The sequence below is a fragment of the Phyllopteryx taeniolatus genome, chromosome 6, assembly GCF_024500385.1.
Source record: "Phyllopteryx taeniolatus isolate TA_2022b chromosome 6, UOR_Ptae_1.2, whole genome shotgun sequence".
In the NCBI taxonomy this organism is placed as follows: domain Eukaryota; kingdom Metazoa; phylum Chordata; class Actinopteri; order Syngnathiformes; family Syngnathidae; genus Phyllopteryx; species Phyllopteryx taeniolatus.
In genome coordinates this window covers 13,879,874-13,900,564 of record NC_084507.1, presented here as the reverse complement: position 1 = coordinate 13,900,564, position 20,691 = coordinate 13,879,874, and the positions used below count along the sequence as shown (strand labels likewise).

General features: G+C 41.8%; 1 protein-coding gene across 2 annotated transcripts in view; it reads right to left on the bottom strand.

Moving 5' to 3' along the window:
* Positions 1 to 2,878: 2,878 nt before the first annotated feature.
* The window catches only part of zbtb7b (zinc finger and BTB domain containing 7B), a 35,016-nt gene continuing 17,203 nt past the window's right edge, over positions 2,879 to 20,691 (bottom strand). For both annotated transcript variants that reach the window (XM_061777853.1, XM_061777852.1), the window contains exons 2-3: positions 8,431 to 9,485; positions 2,879 to 6,246 (exon numbers count right to left, since the gene is read on the bottom strand). In XM_061777853.1, the coding sequence (XP_061633837.1) occupies positions 5,670 to 6,246; positions 8,431 to 9,479 (1,626 nt within the window). In that variant the 5' untranslated portion in view covers positions 9,480 to 9,485 and the 3' untranslated portion in view covers positions 2,879 to 5,669. The remainder of the gene's footprint in view (positions 6,247 to 8,430; positions 9,486 to 20,691) is intronic.

Here is a 20,691-nt window from a genome sequence, read left to right as displayed (position 1 = left end):
GTTTGTGTTCATCCGCGTGAGCGCCGCTTCCGTTGAGCGGGAACAAAAGAACACTTAAGAGACACAGGCTTTTGGGCTAATTCGGTTTATTTATTTATTGAAGTCTCCATGTCATAACTGCTCTTTTTGGACTCAGATCAGGAAAAAGCCTGCCGGAAATTCTTGGTCACAAGCTTAAAAAGTCTCAGATCTGTGCTCGTACTCTCAAAGACCACCACTAGACTGGGCAGCTTTGAATGACTGCGAAAAATGCTTCTCCTTTGAACGAACGCTGGTGTCGCTTCTGTCTATAAGCAGTGGCGGAGCTAGTCTTTTATCCTCGGGGTGGCCAAGGCTATTTCAGGGGGTCCACAGACTATGACAATGAATTTGTTTCTCAACCAATGAATTGCAATCAGAGTTTCTAAATGTTTAACTGTATATACTAAGCACACAGAAGATGAGGTTTGTCCGCATTAATTAAAGTTTATTAATGTTTTCAAAACAATGTACATACAAACACAGCTTCAACAACTGCAACAGTTATTCACTCACTCACAGGTACTCACGCACAGGTACTCACGCACACAAACACGAGCAATTCACTCACACTCTCTCTGTCCACCTTACCGTTGCCTGACTTGCTTCTCTTTAAAAAGAAGTTATATATCTTGTCCCCCTGTCTTTTAATTTCTCAACGGACCCTATAAAAAAAAGGGCAGTTTTGTAACTTTTAGCATCACTTACAATTGCACAATTGTAACTTATCAAATCCCCACCAAGCCTAAAAAATGTCAGGGGAAATAGACCACTGTACATGTAAGTTTCATATTCAAACATTCAGGTACTCAGTGGTTCCCAACTGCTTTTGTCTCAGCAGCCAAAATTTATCTTTGTCTAAAATGTCAGTTGTGACTTAATGACTTTCTTTAGCAACTAAAATTTATTTCACAAAAAAATAGACCAGTGATACAAAAGCCTTTTTGCACAGTTGAAAACAGTTGATATATATGAAACATGAACAAACATGACAAATGTAAAATAAAAAGGCACACTTTTTATGAATAAAAAGGCAGACTTCTTGAATCAAATCAAACAAAACAAAATACTTAAAAAGGCAGAATTCACCTGAATTACAGGTAGGCTACACTTATTTTAAACAAGGTCAATTGGCAAAACTGGTGTAATTTCAGAAATCAAACTGAAATATAAAGGTAGAATTAACTTGAATTACAGTATTTATGCTTTTTAAACAGGTTCCACTTGTGAAGCTCATTAACAGCACTTTTGTGATGCCCTCAACTCCTGACGTTTTCTTTGAAAGCACTCCACTGGTTTGTCTTAAAAGTGTTTTTAGCTAGCGTGTTGTGCAGTACATTGTGCATGAAATAAGATGCTGCATAGAAGATTGGGGGGGGGGGGGGGGGGGGGGTACAACAGCAACACTTTTAACACTGTAGCGGTGACAGTTTTAAAGCTTTTAAACAACCAAACATTTAGAGGCACAACAAAGGGCAAAACGTGAAGGATAATCCCCCAGCTTCCTTCGCGTTATATTTCACTTAAGCCAACAGCACATGAAACAGCTAGCTGTCCGATTGTCTGCTAGTTTCATTCCTCTAAAATCATTGGAGAAACACGTCAATATAAGCAGCAACCCGAATTAAATGTACACGTTAATGTGGAGTGGCTGTTGGAAGCTGACACTGGTCACGTGTAGACGCCATGAGATGTAACTTGTCCATGTGCCAGTGTTTGTGTGTGCCAGCGGGCGAGAGAGACTGGCACTGGCTGCTTATTGAAAAACTGCATGTTTTCGTTTTTACCAACCTGAGCTGTAACTTAATGTTAACTTTAGCTTGAGACCCGTAGCTGCTAGCAAAACGATCTCCTATCTGACCACAAAAATGTTTTTAAACAGTGACTCATTAGGACAGCACCGTAAAACTTACTGTAACATGGCGTTGTCGATTGGTTCTTGGCAAATCTTCTTCTGTGGCGATTCTTCTTCTTCTCCTAATAAATTTTGATTACAACTATTTGTAGTACACAGCGCCAACTACTGTACAGGAGGGACTTAGCAATCAAAAGGCGTCACTGAGTTCAAATTGCTCAATTGTATCTCCTTTCGACAAGACGTGCGGTGCCGTGATGTGTCAATCATCTGGGGGTCCAATCAGATTTCAGGGGGGTCCAGCGCAACCCCGGCCTACCCTCTGGCTCCGCCCATCTATAAGGTGGCTCTCTTGTTCATAAATGAACCGCATCCCTGCAGGTTTGTTTATGTGGTGCCAAAAGGTTGAGGGTTAAGTTAGGCCTCCCCCGCTGTACCAAATGGTAGTCGTTATCTTTGATATCACGTCAATCCCATTTTATGTTTTAACCAGAGGAAGGATTGTCCTGTAAAACAGTGTGGGAGACATGCTAATGGTTCAAGCCCCGAATTTTTAATTTAGCTTTTAACTGATATAAAATTTGTAAATTATGTGTGCACACCCTAAATGCCCACCGCGTTGTCGTCGCTTAGGCGTCTTAACTGTAGGTAAAACTACAGGAGTAAATTGGGCAATCTGCCAACATGCATTGGGCCAGTGTGGCAGATTAGGAGCTATTACCTCCTTCATGGCAGTACAACAAAAAGCACAGCCCTCATTCCCCAGAGGCCAAAGAGCCTCTCGCTGTGATCCAACACCGGGGGCTGCATCCTGGTGGCCCGAGGCCGCGGCCTTTGCGCAGGTCCTGGTGCAGACGGCTCCCTGAGATGGTGTTTCTTCACCTGGATGGTCTTTGAGTTTCAATTTTTTTTTTAAATAAATAAATTTATGAAAAGCTCTTCAAAAAAACTTACTTGATTGATTGATTGAAATAATTATATGGGGGGAAAAAAAGCAGCAGAAAGCAAGCTTGGACTTTTTTTTATTGTTATTATTATTTGTGTTCTTTGACTGACATTATGTGGAAGGGGTAAAAAAAGGACAAGACATAAAGCGAAGGTCAGCTAAAAAAGAAACTGACAGACAAAATCAAACACATCCCTGATAGTGAGGTGGTCTTGGACCCTCCTCCCTTCACCCAAACCACTAAAATGTATATAGAGGTACACTTCACAACTGGCATTGAGTCGCACGCACTCACTCCATTTGGACCAAGCACTAACGCTCTCCATTAAGACCAGTAGTAGTTCATGTAAATGCATTTCTAATCCAGCTCGGAATATTAACTATTCATGATTGTAATTTTATTGTTTTCAAACCAGCGGCCTCATGTCTGCATGAAGAGCGTGTCGGAGCACACCAGCATCTTATTCCCCCATTTGAGGTCTTATAACCACTTAGTGCATTGCTCAATAGTTCCTGAGAAGAAGTGCAGAGAAAAAAAAAAAACTAAGGCAACTTCATCACGTTATATACAGTATATATTATAGTAGATTTCAATACGACTCTGTACTAAACAAGAGAAAGGACGTTCATAGTATTTCAACGTTAAAAAAAAAAGAAGTCTTAAATGGTCCCATGTGACTGAGTTGATGACTACTCAAGTAAGCAATGTGTCTTTGTCGTTACAATTTGCCCCAACAGGAGGCGCCAGATTACAGACCCAAGTAGTGGGATCGAGACTGCTAAGAAGTTGGAAAAGGTCAATTTCACTGCAAAATACATTAAACACATGGCTGACAACCTTGATAAGGATTACAGGCACCATATCAATAACTATGCAGGGGGGGAGGACTTTATTTTTACAAATTAATTTAGGTAGTTATTTCATTTATTCGTCTCCACATAATGGGATCACAGGGGTTACAATACGAGCAATGTTATCAGGGAGCGAGCCAATTTTGAAGCTTCATTTGATCAATAGTGGTCATGAACTTTACAGTTATGACCTGTTTTTTTCCCCCCTGATCGGGAAAAGTAAGGGCTATTCTGTACTTGGGGAGAGGTGTGTATATTTTTTTCAAGTGGTCGGCACACCTAGCCCCACTACAAATTAAGACAGCATCTATTAGAGTGCCCCCGATTAGCGGAAATAGTGTAAATCTAATCTTTTAATTCACATTCGGGGCACATTGATTAGTTCCGAATTTGAGAGACTTTTGGTAGTGTGGGATGGTAAGTTTCTAACATCCCAGTTTCCAAGAAGGCAGCGTACTGAGTTAACAGATGGTGTAGACGAGACAACTGAGAAAATTGAAGTCACTTGCAGGAATATAATGCAATGTAAATATATTGTCATGGGTGAGTCTCACTCTCTGATGAAGCTTTTTTTTTTTTTTTTCCTTAGGATGTGCGTTTCAAAAAACACAAATTTCAAGTAATGATGACCTGTGAGTAACCTGTTCGGTGGGAACCACTGGTGTATCCTGAGCTTTTTTGATTGAGCAGACAATGGACTCTACAGACTGTTCATGCTGCAGTGTTACACTCATTTGGCCTTCCTTTTACAGTACATAAATGTTTTCCTCAAGAGTCTTGAACCTCTTTAAGGGGGAATATAAATTTTTTTAAGTCCTTCCAAGAGCCATGATAAATGAATGAAAAAATATGACACAACAAATGCTTATTTTCAAATACTATGAGAATTTGTGTTCAGATTATTTTTTTTAGTTTAGTTTTTTTGTTTGTTTGTTTTGTTTTGTTTTTTTTAAGAATGGCGGGCCAAATAAAAGGCTCTGGCAGGCCATATATGGCCCACATTCCGAAGGTTGCGGAGAGTGGAATGTTTTTTTGCGCAGTACCTAATGTTCACATGTGCAAGGAATGCATTGGTGGACCGCTAAAAAGGGATGTGGAGCCACATTCTCCCACATACAGATGAGATAAGACTGTTGACGAACCCTGGATTTGATCTTGCATAAAAGATGAAAAATAAATTAAAACAATAAATAAATAAATACAGAAGGAAGGGGAAAACGCTCTCATTCATCCCCTCACCTTTTTGTCTCTACTAAGGAAGCCAAATGGAAGACTGAAATCAACAGTCGTTTAAAGGGGGGGGGGGGGGGGGGGGGGGAAACTGAGCAAGACTTGGTCTCTTTTGGTCATTCAGACAGAAAATTCTCAAATATGGAAGCAGAATAGTTCAAAAACAGTCAGAAGAAAGCTTGAAGGAGTTCTTGGAACCCAACATTGGCTACAATTCATTTTAGCTTTCTTTTTGAAGTTATCCAAAAAAAGAAAAAAAAAAACTAAATCTTTGGTTCCAGCACCAAATCCAAGCAAAGACAGCTCCTGATCAAGTTGTACCGGGATGTGCAATACAATAACAATATGAAAAAAAAAAACAATATATATATATATATCATATTCATCTTTCCTCCATTTTGTAGCACTAATTTCTTTTTGCAGAGGGAAAAGCATCCCGGTAACTTCAAATATGAACACGCACGCACGCACACACACACACGCACACACACACACACACACGCACACACAGAGATAAACAAAAAGACAACTTAAACCTAAAAAGAAAAAGAGCGTAAAAGGAGAAACTAAATTAAATGCTATGAGCCAGTGGACAAAAAAACCTTTAAAATTATTCAGCAAACCCGTTTTCCATTTTTTTGTTTTGTCGGTTTTTTTCTAAGTGCTCTCAACATGGAGCAGCAGGTCCTGCCACCTAAGTAATATTATATTTTTTTTTTTAATGTGGATACAATACCACATACGACCACGCACGCATTCAAACATTCACTATTCTTCCTCCTCCTCCTCACCAATATTCCCTTCCGCTTCCTGTGGCCAGCTGTGATGTTGCGAGTTGACTCCCCCCGGATCCTTGGGCTCGTCTTCCCTGCCCCCTCGCAGCTCCACGCCTCGCAGAAAGAGGCTCTGGTAGTTGGCGAACCGGTGCGGGCTGAGCTGCGCCAGAGCCTGCAGGGCGAGCGAGCGCTCCCTATCGACATCTACTTGGAACATCCCGCCTTCCAGCATGGTGGGCCGCAGATACGCAGAGGAGTGGGCCGGCGGGGGCTTGAGGCACATGATGGTCTCACCTCCGTCTATGTCCACTTCTTCTTGGTCGTCGTGCTCTCGTCTGGGCCGCCGTGTGCGCAGCTCCAGGCAGCTGTGTCCCTTGCGGTGGCGCTGGAGGTGATCCTCCCGCGCGAAGGCCTTGTGGCAGAGCAGGCACTCAAAGGGCCGCGCGCCGCTGTGCAGGGATAAGTGGTTCTTCAGGTCGTACGAGTGCAGGAAGCGAGCTGGGCAGTGCGGACATGAGTAGGGCCGCTCGCCTGTGTGCCTCCTCATGTGGATCTTCAACTTGTCATTCCTGAATACAAAAACACATCAGCTGTTGAAAAAAAACGACAGGTGGGCAATCAAACCGTGCTTCGGCCAACTTGACACCTGGGGATCTATTTTTGTGACTGGCGTAAGTCCAGTGTGGTACGTGGCACAACTGGGCAGAAGCGGGTTAGACACAGTCTTTACAATTTCGTGGACCAGCGCACCCAGGAGCATCTGTTGCGCTGACTTCTGCGCCGTTCTGGGCGTGAACACATCCAACTTGGATCCTGTCCAATCAAAGCGGGCCCTATCATTCCCTTTAAATGTGGCGCACAAGTGGCGCACTAAGTTTGTTCAATAAACCGATTGAAAGTGCACTGACAGCTGTATCTATCCTATACCACCTGTGGAGTGATTACAATTTGTTCTAACTAGCGGTGGTAGCCTACATTAATTTAGCTTACAATGTTTACTTTACTGTAGACGAGTAGGTTTGTAAGCCAGCTCTGCTTTTCAGTACGCACATGGCACTTTATCTTTTTACAGAGTTATGACTTTTTTTCAGACTCAGGACATTCTTTGACTTTCACACCTCCTTCTTCCTGGCTCGCGCTTATTGCTACACAAGTCTGCAGTAACATTAGCCCAAAAAGAAAAATCCCCAATTTAAAATTAGATATGTACGATTTAAAAATCCATGATACAGTGAGACCGCAAAAAGTGAACCGCAATATGACGAGGGACAACTGTACTACAAATAATGAAATAACATTTATGCCAGCAATGTATAGTGACAGGCAGAACAATTACCATAATTTCTCGTGTATAATGCGCACCCATGTATAATGTGCACCCCCAAAGTTGACCTCAAAATTCTGGAAAACCCTTCTACCCATGTATAATCCATTTTTACAATGATGATTTCTACTGATATGATCAAAACATGAAGTATTATCTGTATTTTGTTAGTTTTTTCAAAGAATTATTCTGAAGTTAAACACTTTAATTGAACACACAATACTTTCTTTTTATTTGCTTTCTCTTATTTTGAAATTCACAGCCCCACTTTTATTTAGTAAATGAGAAAACATACAGTTGTGCTCATATGTTTGATTACCCAGGCTGGATTTGTAAGATGTGTACAATTATTTTAAGAAAACATGAAGGACCAGGCGAAACACGTTTAATTTTATTTTAATGGGATTCAAATTAAACTGTCAAGCATTTCAGAAAAGCATTATCGATAGATCGATAGATAAAAAACATTAACTGCAGTCCATGGAGCTACATTGTGGGACCTTTTATCCGCTTGTTGCGCTGCTAAACTGTGGAAAAGGTTGCTTGCCCCACTAGTTTGAAAGAAGGCAAGGGCTGAAATCAACAACCGGCTTCCCTTTCATTAAAATTTTTATACTTTTAAATAATCTAAAATTGTAATAATTGCACCTGTAATCAGATAGTTTTTTTCTGTATCTGTACCAGGTTACAATTAAATTGTTTTGGTATACTGATTACATAACGCTGGTTTCATGTATTCCATTACTTCCCAAGCCTGTGTACAGACATGCACTCTAGCTGTTAATTACTGCAAGGATTCTTCTCACCATTGAGTAATGATAACTGCCACTGCACCAAAGGGAAAAAAAATAAAATAATTAAAAACATTTTAAAAAAGGGTATGTTATGTGGTCATGCATGGACACATTTTGTGTCATCATTAATGTGATCGCTTCTTTTCTCATTTAATTATTTTAATGACCACCACATTGCACTTCATAAATGAATAGAGTGACTGGAAATAATCTAGAGGGGGGAAAAAATAAATAAAAAATTCATGGCACACACACACACACACACATGCCCAATGTATTTTAATGTAATTAATGCAATTGTTTCTCTTGCCAGTTACTCATTTTAATTATTTAATTATTACAATTATTAATGATAACAAGCACCATGCACAATAAAAATAAAAACAATGCCGCCTTTTATAATGGAGCAATGGCACACCTAAAAGGGCCAAAACCTGAATGTTGAAAGAGCAGTGTGAGTGCAGGCCAGCAGGGACACAGAAGAGCGATTGTGATTGTGGCAGTCCTGTGCTAAACAGGTGATCACTCCAGCGTATACCCTCTCTCTCATTACGTCAGCTCGGATAGACTCCGGCTTGTGACCGTGAACAGGATCATTACAGAAAATGGATGTAGTTTTCTGGAAGTTTCCGTACCTGGTGAAGCGAACCCCGCAGGCTGAGCACTGGAAGGGCTTCTCTCCGGTGTGCGTCCTCATGTGTCGAGGCAGTTTTCCCGCCCCGTGGATGATCTTCTGACAGACGGGACACTGCTGAGGCATTTGCGACTTCCTCTTCCTGCCTACTCCCATCGCCATCGTCGCAGGGGCTGCCGCCGCGCCTTCTCCTGGCTCGGGCACAGAGGAAGCGGTGGAGGTGCTTTCCATCAGCGTACCTTCGTTGCCAAAGCCCTCCATGTCATCTTCCTCGGACAGTTTGTCCTCTGGTGGCGCTGCTGGAGGTGGGGGGCGTTCGTGCATCCAATGGAGGTGTCCTCCGTTTAACGTGGGCCCCCTCTCTGGTACCCGGACCCCATTCTGCCTCCATCGCAAGAGGACCTCGTCTGGTTCAGGACTGGGGGGCTGGGCGGGGGTCAGCGAGCGCAAGCTCTCCGGTAGAGGTGCGGGGTACGAGATGGGAGAAGCAGGCAGCGGGTTCAACAATGAATCAATGTGATGCGGCCCCACTTTTTTCATCTTCTTTCTGTCAGTTTTCCTTCGGGATCCATGCGCTTCTCCTGGCCGAACAGCAGAAGCGTGCTCGTCCCTCTGCTTCTCTTCCTCGTCCGGCTCCGCCTTCTCCCCCAGGATGTCCCTGCAGGCGTCCGCCACACACTGGATGCCCAGAAGCTGAGCCCCCCGCAGGACGTCCCTCATTCCAGAGCAGGGGATGGTCAGGGTGGCCGTGTAGGCGAACTCTAGCAGGGCATCCAGGGCGTCGGGCGCAACGCAATCCAGCTGGCACACGCTGAAACCTCCCCCACCGCCGCCCTCGCCAAAGCTGCCTTCTTCTGACCCAAAGAGCCGGCGGAAGTAGAGACTGACGGCGGCCATGACGGAGCGGTGGGTCGGGTAGTGTGCCCCATGAGAGGTCAGAGTGAGATCGCATAGGAGCCCCGAACGCCTCTGGTCATTGAGGTGGGACAGCAGCTCGTTGCTGTGCTCCGGGAAGGGGATCCCAATCAGACCGTCCTCACCTGAAGACATCACCGCCTGGAAGACACACACTTATTAATTGCTGCAATACCCATGAAACACCACTTGGTGACAGTGTTGCTTGGCAAACACTTCCATTTCCATCACCCTTACTTGTCAGGGGTTTTCAAAGTAGTATTTATACTTAATTTCTTTTTTTTTTTCTTAAATGTTATTACACATTAGTTACCTTCTCTACTGGTATGATAGTTGTGTTCGAGTTCTTAAAGGTTGTATCATGAGCCTGCAATGAATTCATTCACTTGACATCATTTCCTATGGGAGAATTAGCCTTTAAATTAGACTATCCATACATTTTTGTATCGTGCTTGTCCTCATTAGGGTCACGGGTGAGCTGGACCCTATCCAAGCTGACTTTGAGTGAGAGGCAGGATACACTCTGGACTGGTCGGCAGTCAATCGCAGGGAACAAAATGACAAAAGTTTTTAAATTAATATTATTATTAATATACTTATTGTTCACTGGTACATAGCCCTAATTCTATAAAAATCTGGGAAACAGAACTAAGTGATCGTGTCACTCTACGAACACATTTCTGTTTCTTTGGTACTTTGGCGGCTCTACAAAAGGTGAGTAGTTTTAATCACACAAGCTGGAAATGACTTACTTTGGTGACCCAAAAGACAATATACTGGTTACCTTATTTTTGTTACACTCATAGAAGGTTAACAAACAAAACAAAAAAAATAAAATGAAGTCTTTTTATTATGATGACCATTTGAGTCTAGATGAAAGTTTGTATATTCTCCCAGGTTTTCACAGTAACATGCATGTTAGGATAATTGAAACCTCGAAGTGAATGTGAGTGTCAACGGTTGTCTGTCGGTCTGTGTGTGCCCTGTAGGTGGCTGGCGACTGCGCCACGGCCTATGCTGCCTCCTGCCCCAATGTCAAGTGAGGAAGGCTCCAGCTGTGACACTCATGAAGACAAAATGGATGCCTCATGGGAAATTCAGTGTCATGGAACAAATTATATCCATCCATCCATTTTCTGAGCCGCTTATCCTCACAAGGGTCGCGGGAGTGCTGGAGCCTATCTCAGCTATCAACGGGCAGGAGGCAGGGTACACCCTGAACTGGTTGCCAGCAGGGCACATAAACAAACAACCATTCGCACTCACATTCACACATATGGGCAATTTAGAATCTTCAATCAACCTCGCGTGCATGTTTTTGGGATGTGGGAGGAAATCGGAGTACCCGGAGAAAACCCACGCAGGCACGGGGAGAACATGCAAATGCCACACAGACAGGCCTGGGAATCGAATCCCGGTCCTCAGAACTGTGAGGCAGATGCTCTAACCAGTCGTCCAACGTGCCGCACTACAAATATATATATATATATATATATATATATATATATATATATATATAGGGTGGCACGGTGGCCGTAGGTGTGAATGTGAGTGCGAATGGTTGTTTGTTTGTATGTGCCCTGCGATTGGCTGGCAACCAGTTCAGGGTGTACCCTGCCTCCTGCCCAATGACAGCTGGGATAGGCTCCAGCACGCCCGCGACCCTAGTGAGAAGCGGCTCAGAAAATGGAGATATATATATATATATAAGTACTTTAAGGCACCAGTGTACTTTAATGAACTCCTTTAACAGGGGCAAATCATTCAGTGCAGTTTGACCCAACTGCAAACATCTAGCACAATAACTAAGACACCAAGAGTGTCAATCAAAAACCGAGCAATATTATCCTTGTAATGCCTGAATTTTTGAAACTGTGGCCTCCCCTGTGTGGAGTTTGCACATTTCCCCCGTGCCTGTGTGGGTTTTCTACGGGTACTCTGTTTTCCTCCCATATTTCCAAAACATCCATAGTTGGTTAATTGAATACTCTAAATTGTCCACAGGTGTGAATGTGAGTGTGAATGATTGTTTGTCTATATGTGCCCTGCAACTGACTGGTGACCAGTTCAGGGTGTACCCCACCTATAGTTAGCTGAGACTGGGACCAGAATGCCCACAAAACTAGTGAGGATAAGTGTTATGGAACATGGATAGATGGATAGATTTTATGGGTTTACCTAAAAAAATGTCCGGTGTGCATATTTTCATATTAAGACACTGCACATCCGTTGTGTGAAAAGTGTAAAAAGATTAGTGTGAGTAAGGAGTATAAACATCCCAGATTCAACCTTAAATGTGACATAAAGGAATTGTCTCATGGTTGAAATCTGCTTTAGCATTTGTTTCCATATTACTTCACTGAGAAGTAGCAATGATGTGTGCCTCACTGGAGGCATGGAGATAAATGTGGAGAGAGAAAACACAAGAAGAAGACAATGGTGCCAACGGGAGAGCTGTAAAAGGGAATGATTGTTTGGGATGAGGCGGAACAGACACAGGATTATGCAATGGCGGTGCAGTGTGACCACAGGGCACTAGGTTAATTCCCTTTATAGCATTAGCCGTTTGATTAAAATACCTGAGGAAGAAGCGAGGGCCACACAGACCAGAAAAGAAAGATGCGCACTCACAGGAGGAAGTGGAAGTGTAGTGTGGGCGAGAGAATGAGGAAGATAAAAATTGCTACAAAACGGGGGCAGGCCTACCCTCACACGTGTCCTGTCGGTGGCACTAATGTCTTCCTTTACAATGCGGTGTTGCTTTTTTTTTTAATGTACAGCATACACTAAACTTGATTTTATGTGGAAATCCATGTAGAAATAGCTATACTAGTAATTAACAGTACAACCGTTTTCATTTTGCCATTACAACGCACAGTAAAAAAAAAAAAAAGTAAAACTATTTCCACAAGTGGCTATCAAATAATACAATTACTGTTTAATTACTATTAAGGAAAAAAAATGGCTTGTTTTTAATTAACACTTGGGCCTACTACGCTACAGTTTATTTATACTAGGAGAATCGGGGTGCATGGTTTTTGCGATACCGACCAACCATGGTAACCTTGTTCAGAATCAGAATCAGAATCATCTTTATTTGCCAAGTATGTCCAAAAAACACACAAAGAATTTGTCTCCGGTAGCTGGAGCCGCTCTAGTACGATAACAGACAGTTGTTGATGACGCCTTTGTCTCCATGTGAAAATGGCTTCAAGCACGTCCGACCACAGACCTGCCAGTACCATTTTTACCAGCTCCAACCTGGTTAAACAACGGTACGTCCACATCAAACAGTCACCCACTCAGCCTGCTTCCACTGCTGCTCGGGAACTACTGAGAGGAATGCTTAGCAAACTTACACCACCTAATCTATGGCTGGCTAGCTCTTGCGGCTAAACGCTTTCCTACCACAGCTCCTCTAAATCACGCTAAGCTACACTTTGTTCTGACAAGTATCGTTATCACTAACGGAGGATGAGGAGTCGCTGCTTATGACACACTGAGCAAGAAGAGATAACAGGAGATGGAAAAGCCATGCTAACCACGAAGCTAACATGAAATGCAGAGCTGCGAAATAACAGAATGAGTGATTAGGTGGTACAGTACACTTTTAACAGAAGTCTGGCTTGCTTACAGCAGAATGTAACCAACTATGAAGACCAAATTAGCAGGTAAATCAAGTGTCTATAGCAAAAATAACAACAGCTACACAATAGGCACACAAGACACGACAGAAAACCGGAAATTTATCAGTACCTTATCGCATAATTAAGCCAGGAGGAGGAGCCTTTCATGTCAAAAGCATACTAATATAAAGTATATTTAAATAAGCAATGTTTTGTTTGTTTTTGCAGTGGTACTTTGTGTAAGTTGACAGTAAGTCCATGCCTTAATATGCAAACTTCACAAGAAGGCTGAGCGAAAATTTGATCTCCAAACATCAGAAATCTGAGGCCACGAGCTCACTATACTGACTGGATCATTTGTATTATTTCCTATTAGACACTGTATAATCCAATTTGTTCCCTTCGGTACCAAGAACCAACTCCCTCTTCCCGCATCACTCTGTCCACATTCTACCTGCTCAGCACTCTATTTCCCACATCTGACCGGACCTGATTTTCCACAAACAACCCAACCTGCACACACCCGCACCCACCAGCCCGCCACTTGTTGCTTCCCTCCCATAGCAACTAGCAGCCCCCTGGCCATCCAGTAAGAGCGTTCCCACGACGCCGTGTACAACTACACTACAGCCACCAGACTAACCTGCTCCAAAACACACCCAGCTAAGCACGCACGCACCAGCGTGTACACACATATACCTAAGCACATATTGCGTGCCAGCCTGTGGTCCCATCCCCCCCACCACTACCCCAGCCACCGCTCCTTCTGCCCCCACCCACCATTGTTAGATTGAACCTGTTATGTGACAACCTTAACTGCAATCTATTTAAAACTGGGGAAGGTGAACTCCACCCAATCGAAAAGAAGTCAAGCCAATTAAATGTTTGACAAGAGCTTGGTAAATTAATGCTAAGGTCCCACACGCAGTGGGATATTAATAGACTTTACACCGATTTTATCGGCTTTATCGGTATCGCCTGATAAATAGCATTTTATACTGATCGGCTGATCGGCTTTAATGTCTTAATTCGCCGATCCGATCAATGACTTCATTGATCGGCTCCTCAAAAGACATTTACCCTGCGGCGCCATCGTGCACAGTATATTTGAATCCAAAACCTAGTTTACTTTTAGCCACGTCGCATGTCTTTTGGCTTCGTCCTGTAAATATCTGATGGCCAATAAAGTTATTTAAAAAAAAAAAAAAACAGACAACACATCTGAGATAGACAACACGTAATGCCCGGAACAGACTACAAGACAAATTTGCTCTTTCAAGATTGCACTGTCAGACTACTGCAATAAAATCTTGTATTCCGATACCACCGCATCCCGTTTTTTACGATCATTGGGCTTTATCTTGTCAACTCAAATGCGACCGGATACACTCGTTACCGTGGCGACGACAACAAGAGTGGATCGCGCCGACTATATCATGGGGACAAAATGGGGAAAAACGTGTGTTGGTGGTCACCGGTGTTCAGGACAGGGTAGGGCGTCCGTTTAAGGTTTGCTTGAGGTATGTTCACATACTTTTAATACGATATGGCTCGCAAGCAGGCAACAAAAACGTTATGTAGCCGAGCAAGCGAGTGGTACCACGAACGGTTGGACATGCCGCCGTTCTGTCAAATCATGCTCCAACGTTTCGGTGTGGGGGAAGTCATTTAATTAAAAATAATTTAATTACAGTAAGTTAGCACCCATTATTTCTGTCATGTTGTAATGTTGGTTACCAACAAACAAAAATGTTCCAAAAAGAGGATACATTAATAACTGTATTTACTCCCTGCCATCTAATAGAAGACCATTCATTTGTTCTGTCTGTCACGATGCCTCACTGGCATAAATAGAGGAACAAAGATACATTATTTATTGAAAATATAATTTTGGGAGTAATTAAGTCCACAAGTATATACAGTAAATGAACAGGTCATTTAAATAGACACATTCCTCCATCTTGTGATCGGATCGGTGATCGTTTTTTTTTTTAAACTCGCTGATCGGCCCCAAAAATCCTGATCGTGTAAAGCCTAGATATTAAACATTGTTACTAAAGACTAGCTCTATGGCCCATGCCAGTGTGACACCATAATGACAACTCACAAAATCATCACAGCTTTTATAATGGAGCTCTTTGTCTTTCTGTCCTTTTGGAGCCAACATACCTTCTTTGTGTTCAGGCATACCAAAGTGAGGCATGGGAAGAAAAAAATAAATAAATCAGTGTGCATGTATTAGTCAGCCAAGTTTTTATATTTCTTGGGCACATTGCAGATCAATATTTACACATGTGTATAATGCAGACGTCACTGAGAGGAAATAATGGCTGGTTTCAGAAAGTTGAAATTGACTCCAAAATGTGGAGTGGGCGCTAAGGATGGCAAGTAATATGTGAGGGGATTTTTAAAGGGGACATATCAAAATTTCTCTTTTAATGTCTTAAATACAAATAGTTGGACATTTGGGGTGCCTGCCCACCCATCAAATGTGAGATTAAACAACCAAGTAAATAATTTGCTTCTGCCTATTTCTGAAACAATGTCCCTAAACAAGATGTTCAGAATTTGAAATTTACATGATAATAACTGCCCACCACACAGTTTGTCTGCCCATGGCTTGCAGATAAACTGGTTGAAAATCTGCCAATTTCAGAATCTGGCCAGGCTGAATAGTCTGAGACACTATGTCAAAGCCAAAACGGTAAGCAAAGCTTCATTGAGTTTTGTTAGACTCTATTGAGTTTTGCTCAACTTGCTTTCGTGTTGTCCGACTGCAACGGACAGTTAGGACTGTGGAGAGGATTATCGGTGCCCCCTTACCCGCTCTTGAGGACTAAGACAAGCAAAATTCTCTTGGACTCACCCCTCTCTGGACACCACCTTTTCCAGCTCCTTTCCTCTGGTAGGCGCTATCGAACAATGCACACTAAAAGCAGCAGACATTCCAATAGCTTCTTCCCCAAAGATATGAACAGGTCAATAAGACACGCCCCTTTTGAGCTGCGTGCCTACGGCTAGGCTAAGCTAGAGAGGTCATGTGTGTGGACGGCAAGAAAACCAAAAGACAAAGGATGCAATTACATTGTGCTACATAAGGCTGTGTACAAGTTGTACAACACCGTACAATAACAACAAGGGAATGGGGAGTAACCTTTCACAGGTTAAAAAAAAAAATATATATATATATATATATATATATATATATACATAGCCTTTTTTCAAATGTTATCTATTGATAGTGCATGCTTTGGCATTGACAAAAAAGTAAACCTCATGAAAATCAGTTTGCAATTTAGAACTTAATTTCAACGTTCATGCTTTGCCTTTGATGGGATCGTCGACCTCCCCAATATGGCTGCCATGTATTCAGATAGGTTAGCCAGGTTGCTATAGTGCACTGGCGAAACTAGTCTTCATATCTATGTTCTTTCCCCTTGGCATTAACTTCTTAAACAGTTGACTTAGAATTTAATAGTGACATTTTTCCAATTTTGCACATCTATGTAGTGACATTATAACCGTATTCAATCAATAAATTAAATTGTATTTATGATGCACTTTTCATACAGTGAAATGCAAGCGTTTTAAATATTTAAAAATAATCCCCTCCCGCCACTCATCCACACAGACACACACACGCACACATGCACACACGCCCAGGTTAAAAATAATAATTCATCCATCCATTTTCTGAGCTGCTTCTCCTCTCTAGGGTCGCGGGCGTGCTGGAGCCTATCCCAGCTATCATCGGGCAGGAGGTGGGGTACTACACCCTGAACTGGTTGCCAGCCAATCGCAGGGCACATACAAACAAACAACCATCCGCACTCACATTCACACCTACGGGCAATTCAGAGTTGTCAATTAACCTACCATGCATGTTTTTGGGATGTGGGAGGAAACCGGAGTGCCCGGAGAAAACCCACGCAGGCACGGGGAGAACATGCAAACTCGCCACTGGCGGGGCCGGGGATTGAACCCTGGTCCTCAGAACTGTGAGGCAGACGCTCTAACCAGTCGTCCACCGTGCCGCTAAAAATAATAATGTATGTGTAAAATAATGTAAAGACCTATGGCTGGTCACAACGAATCCAAGTGAGGAAACACCGTCTCAGGGAGCCGTCTGCACCAAGAACAGACGACAGACCGCGGGCTGCGGGCACAGGACAGGGGAGTAAGAGGAGCCACATTATAGTGGAATACATCACTGTTGTTATGTCACTCTGGGTTCTTTGAAATCTTTTGTTCATCAGTATTACCACATTATTAGACACTTTAAATTGCTTGATGACTCTCTTTATCAGTTACACATTTGTCATTGTATCACTATTACTTACTGCACTACTGGTCACCTTACTCTCTTAGACTCTTTGTACCTATGTCTTTATGTCCTAAATGTATATTTTGTTAAAAGTGGCTTGTTTGCTGTGGTACTAGAGTGGTTTCAACTACCAGAGACAAATTCCTTTTATGCTTAACATACCGGTACTTGGCCAATAACGATTATTCTGATTTTGATGCAGAGATTATTGTTAGCTAACAAGTGTTTGTTTCTGATAAGTGGGACATGCTTGATTGCTCGGTCAAGTTGTCGATGTGGTGGATGTGGGGGAGTATAATTGACAACTGGAATTTGGCAGCTTGGTGATAAGACAAACAATTATGGTGGATAAAGTATATTATCATTCTTGATTCTTGGGATATTTTGACTTAGGGACGTTTTTCAATTTAAAATGCATATTTTTTTGTAATATTGTGACAATTACAATTTCTTCTACTACAATAAATTTTTCATCTTTTTGAAATCTCACTCCTCACAATATTTTGCACCCGGGGCATACTCCCTTGCTACGACACTGTCCAAATGTGTTGAGTTGGGGAAAAAAAAAAATCCTACCTTTCCCGTCCTTATGGGCGTAGGCGGTAAGCATCTCACGGCCTCCATCTTTTTTCTCTCTACTTTCAAAGCACTTGTACTTCCTCCTCCTCGTCTCAGATGTACAACTTTAAAGTTCGACTCTCTTTCTTAGCGTCACATTCAAGCGTTCATCCTCGGCCTGTTCTGCACATTCGTTTATTCGCTCGTTTTCCCTGCTGCAATCAAAAGTGACTGAGACACACTGTGAGATACCACACCCCCTTGTTGCGTAGACATGCCTTCATGCCCCCCGATCACCAAAACTGTCTACTATTGCGATAAATACAGCTGCTCATCAAGATATTCTGAACCAGGTCAGCGGGCCGCATCCAGCAGTGCCAGAACCATGGATGTACAGTCAAATAAGAATTACAGCTCAACAGGTTAGTCAGGAAGCAAAACTCTAAACAAATTGTAACACTTGACTCTTCAGCTAACAAAAAAATGGCTAAGCCTTCAAATCCAATATTGGCATCATGAGTCATTTTATGCCAATACACAAACATTGCGGACGGTGCAATAAAAGACTTCAAACATTGAAACAGATGTCTCGCTTCCTCTAAAAAGCCCAACACGGTCGACAAAAACCAAATGACATCAACTTGTCTTCTTTTTTTACACCAAAGCTTTATCATGTGCTTGATGTCGGGAGGGAGATGACTAAATTGACGCTAACATATTTATTTCTACATAAAATGTGCTATACACGCTGTAGCATATATATTATAGAGGTTACAGGCCGTATTAAGTGGTGAAAGGTTTAAGGTTAGGTTGCTTGTTCGGGAGGAGCAAAACCAATTGTGAGAAATTGTAGGCTAACAAAAGATTCTGAAAAAATGTAAATGTGACTTTCAGAGCTACATCATCTCACTCGCTGGATGTTTTCATCTGTTTGTTACTATAGTTAATACAATTGAACAGACCCGCTGTTTAAACTAAAATTACCTCTTTATAGTTAATTATGCTGAGTTTTAATTGACAGAGAAAAACAGGGATTTTTCTGTTTTGTTTTCCAATAAAAAATGTTTAAAAAAACCAACCTTGGCGATAAATGCTTTTCATTGGATAGTGACAAATTATGTTATATTAACACCTCCATCAAAAATACCTGAGCTTTGTTATCTGTGTAAAGGCAGAATTTTTGCTGGTCTTAAGAAAGTGGCTGTTCATTAAATAAAATAATAACAGAATGAATACTAATACCAAAGTACAATTGTGAAGTAAAGAACCAATAAAATGTGTTAGTACATTGCCTTTTAAACACTAGCTACTACTCACTGCTGAGTTTATTTGTTTTGAGGACATAGTCATGACTGAGTCTTTTTTACTTTATTTTGACAAACCAACTGGTAAAATCTTTGGACAATGATCTACATGTTTTGAGTTCATCATTTCGTCATAACTGAATCTGACTGATTTGGTCAAATGGGAGGGATAAATTCACCATTAAAATGAATTATACCATATTCAATGTCAAATATCAAGGTACTGCTTTAATAGCTTTAAGAGCTACAAAATGTGTAAAATAAACATCTACTATGAATCCTGATAATCCTGTTACAATAAATCAGAAAAAAAAACCAGTAGCTGTAACATAGTAGTTATTACACAGACATTACCAACACCCTAATAAAAATATTGTGCGTGCATATATTGTTCAAATGACTCCAGAGGATGTAACTAGACTCAAAAAGATGACATTTACAGTCGGTATTCGAGCAAATAATTAACTTTTTTTAAATTTCTTTTTTTTGTTTTCAAACACACGTCAATGGAAGGATTGAAATTTCAGGTATAAATTTAAGTCAGGCACACTAAGGGGGTTTTCGAAGGAGCCCGCATGACATTTCCTGTCCCAGGCGAGCTGTATCAAGAAGCATCACGCCTAATTTGCTTTTACGTTCTGCACTCGGAAAAATAAGACGTTGCAAGTTGTTTTTTAAAAGACATAATACTGAAGACGCAACAGGGACTGTTTTGTCTTTGTAAACACGTATGCATCGGAATCTTGACACCACAAGGAGATTTAAAAAAAAATTACATACAGTACACACATTGCGATTTAATATCACTATACCCCCTTAAGTATGCATTATAACCCTAACCGGTTTATTGATGTTAATTGGGCTTCGCCATTTGCAGACAAATTATGATTGGGTTTAGGTGTGTCATCTGTTTCCTTGTTGTCCAAATGTAGAGCACATATAAAAAATGCTAACCCCAAAGCTGCCACCAACTGCTTGTGTTGGTTTTAAATACTACACATTATTCCATCAGTTCATTATCTGGGTGAGTTGAGCTCCTGGGCAAGTCTTCCTCGTTGCCCGCTTTCATTATGCAAACTCGCTTCCTCTTGCTAAGAGGATTTAAGGCCTCTCTTAGCATGTGGACCATTTCATAATTGTTGTTTTTAGCCGTCGGGCCTGCACACTGCGCAAATGAAGACAGAAACTAAACAGAAGAAGTATTTTTCTATGAAAACTTGATGACTGTCCATTAGCACGACAACTGCCAGGAAAGTGAGCAAATGTGCAGGACTTCTGCAGTTGAAAAAAATAAAAAATCATTCAGTGTCTGTTTATACATCGCAAAATCCCACTGCGCGTATAACGTGAATGCGTGTGGAACTACAAGTGTTATTCTAATGGTTCTTGTTTTCCATTAAAGTTAAGTAAGTTTTCCCAGTCCACCTCAATTATATCAGGCTCCAGCGCGAGCAGGGAAAAAGTGACTTTATGCTATTCAGAGAAAAGTGCGGCCGAGAGGGAGAAATGCTGTTATGAAGTCTGATGTCACATGT